Source organism: Lactuca virosa, chromosome 8 (assembly GCF_052849685.1).
Source record: "Lactuca virosa cultivar CGN04683 chromosome 8, Lactuca_virosa_CGN04683_v6, whole genome shotgun sequence".
NCBI classification, from domain to species: Eukaryota; Viridiplantae; Streptophyta; class Magnoliopsida; order Asterales; family Asteraceae; genus Lactuca; species Lactuca virosa.
Window position 1 is genome coordinate 144,101,721 of NC_136433.1, and position 6,766 is coordinate 144,108,486.

At 35.7% G+C, this 6,766-nt stretch overlaps 1 protein-coding gene across 1 annotated transcript; it reads right to left on the bottom strand.

Annotated features, from left to right (window-relative positions):
* Positions 1 to 3,377: 3,377 nt before the first annotated feature.
* ATL43 (RING/U-box superfamily protein) lies at positions 3,378 to 4,764 on the bottom strand. Its single transcript, XM_079063323.1, has one exon. It carries the CDS (start codon positions 4,648 to 4,650, stop codon positions 3,427 to 3,429), a length of 1,224 nt encoding a protein of 407 aa, XP_078919449.1. The 5' UTR covers positions 4,651 to 4,764; the 3' UTR covers positions 3,378 to 3,426.
* Positions 4,765 to 6,766: the final 2,002 nt, after the last annotated feature.

Sequence of the window (6,766 nt, forward strand, 5' to 3'; positions counted from 1 at the left end):
TTATTTTAATACGTAAATATGCTATTATAATTTGTAACTCGTTCATACGAACTCCATTTTTGACGTTCTTTATATCCATGCGTTGGTATTTACGAGTACTACAACTTTCATTTAGGCGCCGTCAGCTAATTCTCATTCTATCTCAGATTTACAAAACTGTATCGAATTTATCGCACTCGAAGAGTAGGGACCAAGTTTCGTCCATATCTTTAGCATACGAGTTCTACTCTTGACATTCCTTATATCCACGCGTAGGTAAAAACAAAATCTAAAACTTTCATTTAGACTCCGTCGGATAATTCTCGACCGATCTTAAATTTAACAGTAGGAGGAGATTATACAATTAAATGTCCGCGTAAAATTCATAACTTCTACATACGGACTCCGTTTTCGTCTGTCTTTTTACCGTTGAGTTCCTATTAATGATATCTTCAACTCTCATTTAGGTCTCGTCGGCCAAAATCCGCTCGAACTAAAATTCGAGTTTCGGGTCGTGCACTGCTATGCCAAATCTTAGAAAATTCATAACTTCCTCATACGAAGTCAGATTTGGGCGTTCTTTTTTTGTATGTTATTGGTTTAACGTATACTACAAATTTTGTTTAGATCAATAAGGCTAAAAAGTCTTCTACTATAAATTCACTATTTACGTCTCCCGGTGTCGTGCCGGTTTTGCCGTAAAACTTCGACGGGCCATAACTTATTCGTTATAACTCGGATTTCGGCGTTCTTTATATGTACGGAACCCTTGTAACATATACTACAACTTGGTTAAGATTAATTCTTCTAAATAATCTTCCATAAAAAACTCATTTTTGATGTTCATCGTCTCTAAATTGACTAGCCCGGATCTGCGGGCGTTACAGTAGAGTAGTAGAAAAGGAGCCAATAGCATTCCAACATTATTTGCGAGGATAAGGTATCAACCCGCACAGCCATGCACGGGTACCCACGCGACTGCCATTTGGGGGGCATTTTGGTCATTTGGTTCATCATTTACGTTGAGGGTTAGGTCTTGCAGCATACACATCAATTTTTCCATCATTAGAGCATCTTTTCAAGTCTTTTAATTTTCAAACAATCCACAACCCCCTCCCCCTTGGTTTAATTGTAGTTAGTTAGTTTTATTTCACTTGTTCAATTGGATTGCATTGGTTATTGAATACAATAATTTTTCAGTGGATCGATCCCCTTTTTATTACTATATTACGTTTATTTGCAAGTAAAATGGTGTAGTTTGTTTGGTGGACTTAACATCCCATCAATTTCATTTACGGCTATCCTTTTTCGACATTCGACTCGCATGCATACAAGCTTCGTTGTGCCCAACGCATAAAACTTTAGTCCTAAAGGACCCACATTGGTAGAATGTGATTCCATAAGGACCCACATTAGTAGAATGTGATTCCATATATACGTGTGTTATAGTCGCTCCAACTTTTCTTACGAATCATTTTGGGGAAAAAATCAATGATTATATATATCACATGGTATCAAAGCGGCAATCAAGCATCATCAAAGATTTAACACAAATGTAACCTAATCTCTCGGAGCCTTCATCTTAGGGGGGAGGGTTGCTTGTTGGTGTCCCGGTTACATCAGTTTGACATGGTTCTTTATGTCTTTCTCAATATATAATGAGTCTTACACAGGGGCGTATCTAACAAGTAAGAAGGTAGGTCCTAGGACCTACCTAAATTTTGAATTTCATTTATAATATATATACCACAAAAATTAGGAACTACCTTAGAAAATATAGAGGACCTACCTTGAGTTTGTTGTTTTTTTTTAAAATGTCTTAAAACTCCATTTTAAAAGAAGAAAAAAATAAGTTACATGGGGCATTTGTGTTGTTAAATATATAGGGTTAAATATAATATATAGTTTTTATCAAACAATAAGGTATCAATGCACTAATAATCAACTAGTTTTTCATTAAATCGTTAGGTTTTTTCAATTATATTTCAGTCGGTTTTTTAAAATTTTAATTGGTGGTCCCTGATCGGTTTTTTCAGTTATATTTCATTAAATCGTACCCGACCCGACCCCTCACAAGTGTTATTGATTCTTTTTATCGGCTTCACTTAATTTGGGAACCACGTGATATTTTGTTCTAGATTCGTTGTTGGTCTTACATCTCTCTTTAAGGATCTTTTGTGGGAACAAAAAATCAATGATTCTACATATATAGCATGTTATGACAGCTAAGGTTTATGCATCTTTTGGATTCAACACACTAGTAGTCTAATTGCACCGGAGTCTCTACATATAGAGGCATGTTGTTGATCCATATTGGCTAAACACTATCTCATTTGTTTATATATATACACGTTTGTCTCCTTTCTCTTTTAAAAAAAAATCAAAACCTTCAAATATAGGATACTCCTAAATTTGGTATCCTCAATTATCATCACTATATTATCCATACGCCTTGTAAAAGTTGTAACAGATGGTTTTGTCATATTGTTTGAAAGGAAAATGGACAACTTATCAAACATAAAAACCTTTGTTTAATATAACTAAAAAGACATAACCGAAGCTTCTTGCTTGCATAAATCAATGCAATCACTTTAGTTCTAACAACTAATTAGTAATAACATAGTATCTACAATCTACATTTGGAATGTACAAATAATTTTTTTTTCCGTTAACTAATTTTTATATTGTTGTCTTTTGGGGTGTTACATCAGTCAAACTCTTTTTTAGTTAGAAGACAACCAAATTTTATCCAAGGGCCCCCAAGATACCCTATGTTTACCCTACTTTTCGACCACTATTGTTTTAAGTCAGGTAGAACTGTTCATATTTTACTAAAATATTTCTTTTTAGGTCAACCATTTATCCATATTTTTTAAGTTCTAGACATTGAAAACTAACCTTTTTTATAGTATGATATAAACTATAAAGTAAATTTCAAATTTTAAGGCTTTTTTGCAGAATCTATAATATAAAATTTTAAGATCTGCATTTTTAATATGTCCAAATTTTTACAAGGTTTTTAATTTTTAAAAGGCCAGAGAGAACAACGGAAGGAAAAAAAAAAGTATTCGTGTGGAATAAAAAGAAAAGAGGAAAAAATATTTGCTTGAAATTTATGATATTTTTGGATCATGTTCCTATTTTTCTATTTAAATAAAACTCATTTTTTAAAAAATTTAATAGACTGCTAAACGATTATCAAATCTCTCAATCTAAAAAATTAAAAGTCTATTTCTTAATTGAAAAACTAAAAACGACACCAAAGAGCCCTTGCACTATTTTCAAATTTATGATGGAATAATCAAACAAAATTTCTGAACTTTTTAAATAACCATAAATGTTGGTTAACGTTTTGATATACTATCTAATACTAGTATAATCTGAAGTTATAATAAATCTGAGATATAGAAGTAATAATAAATTTGTAGAGAGGGTAAAAATATTGTGCTATACATTCGACGAGGAGGAGTTACGTCCGGATTTAGGTTCGGATAACCGAGCCAACCACCTCGACAATACCCCAGCCTCCTCATTACTCCCAAACCTACTCAAACCTGTCATTTCCGACACACTTCTCGAATTTATTACACCTCTGCCACTCTGCCACCAAACATTATTCCCCTCATGCAAAACTGACGGTCTCGATCTTTTCAATCTACGGACGTCACTTAGTATCATTTCTGATCGTAAATACAACAGATCCGACGGCTGTACGTCGCTCCACCTGTGGGGCCCAGTAGTTGTCCCCACAACGATCCGGTGTTCAAATCGTTTCTCGAAGCTCCTCCTCTTCCTCCGCCTTTCCTCCTCCACCGCCGCCAACAAATTCCCGTCTTTCCGGTGTTGTCCGTCAACGCAAATCTCCGACACCGCTTTCAACGGCGCCGTATCTTCCTTTTTCTTCGTCTTCTTTGTCGGCTTTTTACATTTCTTGCTGCTCCAACTATCTAAAGATCTCCTACTCCCCGCCATCGCCACCGCTGCCGGTAACGGCGATGATGGTTCCACAGAGATTTGTAATACGGTTCCTTTTTCTCCCGCCGATGAATGCCTACCGGAAACACGCCTCACAGCTATTTCTCTCTCTTCTTCTGCGGCTTTAACTTCCTCCGGCGACTTTTCAATATCGTTTTCACCCAGCACTAAGAAAATGTCTTCCGGGTCGACCCGGTACCTGCAAAGCGGGCAGGTGGAATGTGCATCGAGCCAGGTATCCACACACTCGACATGAAAAGCATGCTTGCATTTCGGCAGCAAACGGAGCACCTCGCTTGGGTCAAACCGGGATAAACAAACCGCGCACTCCAGACCGTCTTTTTGCCCACTTAAAGACCCAAATCGGAAAACCGGAAGCGACTCGATAATAGTCCGGTCGATCCCGGAGTTTTCCCTGTCGGTGAAGCGACCAGCTGTGACGTCTCCTCTAGGCGGGTACTCGTTATTCGACCGGCGGCAGTGTTTGGCGTACAGGAGGATAAGAAAAGTGATGGAGAATATGGTGGTGACAACTCCGACGATGATCGTCATGCTTGGTTTGAGCGTTGAGCTGGTTGGTGGTGGTAGTGATCTCGGCGGAGGTGGAAGCGGCGATGATGAGGTGGTTATGGAGGGGGTTGTGGATACAAGGAAGATCATCAATGGAGTTGGGTGCCATGGGGATTTGAAGCCCATTACTCTATTGTGTCTACAAAGTGGAGGAGAAAAGTATATGAAGGTGTACTGTAGGCTGTGTAGTAGTGTTTGGCGGTGCAATTGCAAGTGAAAAAAATATACAATCAGAAAACAACAAAATAAAGAGAATTCATTTTAAGTTTAATTCAGCAGTAGTGATTAGGTGTGTGTTTGTGGATCTAATTTTTTATTTGTTTTTAGTGTTGTAAACCTTATTGAATATTATATTATTATAGATAAAAGTTATATACGTGGTTCTTCACCTTTATAAGCCTATAAGGCTATACGGCTTACTATCCCACGCCATAGGACCACCGGACCTTCATCTCACTATCTCACACCAATCCATAAGTTTTAAAGCATAGCGTGCCAAGCACCAGCACCCCCTATGACACAAAAAGAAAAATAAGAGAGGGAGATAAAGAAGGAAAAAGTGGACGAGGCTGCACCGTGGAGTAGCTCAAGCTCTGTGCCCGAGCTCGCATATGCACGATGCTCCTGAGAAACACCGAACCTCCATGGATGTGGTATATTGGACATGGTTTGCCCGACTAACCTCCACATTACCATGGACTTGTGATCATCCTACATGGGGAATGGTCGGTCCTATGGAATTCCATGCATGCCCCGGACGAATAGAGAAGACGATACCTTATTTTTATACAACATAACTACGATTCTCAAATTTTATCACATAATTTTTTAAAACAACTACTTAAAAGAATTTTTATTAGATAACTTATTCATTACAAACTAAATGTTACAAAGCAATTCTTGAAGCAAAAACATCAATTATCCTTTAATAATAATAAAATTTGCATAATATTCAATATAACCCAAAACCTGAAATTAGAAATCGTTAATAAGAATTAAAAAGTCTCATTTGTTGCATCAATATATCATCTAACATAATTTATAATCCCAAAAGCAATATGATATTTAATAAGATTATATATATATATATATATATATATATATATATATATATATATTCTAACGTTGTCAACAATTTTTTAACACATGACAACAAAACTAAATAAATCAAAATGAATTTTTCTATAAACTAAAGAAAAAAGAAAGCATTAATGTGGAATAGGTAATAAAGCAATAAATTTCAACAAAACATATGAAAAAATGTAAAGTTAATTAACCATGTAAACAAACAACAACTTTGTGTAGTTTCCTGTAAAGCAAAACTAGCAAAAGTGCAATATATATATATATATATATATATATATATATATATATATATATATATATATATATATATATATATATATATATATATAAAGAAAAAAAGAATCGGGCCTAAAACTACTAAATCAAGAAGCAAAAAAAAGAAGATGAATGGTGTATTGCAAGTGTCCTAAACGCATGAAGGGTTTTAGAAATCAAAATCAATATTAAAAAAAAAAAAAAAAAATCCTGAAATCAAAATTAACAATCAACGTTAACAAAATTCCAAAAATCAGAATTCGAAACTAATGAAGTTATGGAGATTAACAAAAATCAAAATCAATTCAGAACCAATGTTAACAATACTTGATCAAAATTAGTGCAAAACCTATGTTAACAATACTAATAAAAAATTTTAAAATTAGATAAATAAAGTAATATTAACAATACTTAATAAAACAACTAAAGTCAACTATTGCTATTTAATACTGCTTCAAGTGCTTTGGACTTTCACTTAACCAGAACAAAAATTAGAAGAAGAATTGGGCTTTCTCGGTAGTGTAAATAAGAAATCAGAATTACCGTTGATGTTTAATACTGCTCCCCGTCTCCTCATTTTATCCGGTTCTCTTAACTCTTGGAATTAGGCGTGTGAGGTGCGTTTACCAAGAAAATTAAGGCGTGCTTTTAATTTTTCCCGCTCGACTTCTTCCTTCTCAAACCTCAAATCGTGCCCTTGTCAGGAAACAGATGTGTTGGGCCTAAATGAAATGCGTACCCAAAAGAATAAAACAAAATTTGACGCCCCTATGTCCATTGATGCCCTGGGAAGTGGCCCAGCTCGCCCTGCCCTTGGGCTGGCCCTGGGTGTGCCTAGCACATCCGAACACTCCCAGGAGAGAACATAAGAGAAAAAGGATGGGACCCGTCGATTGGATCT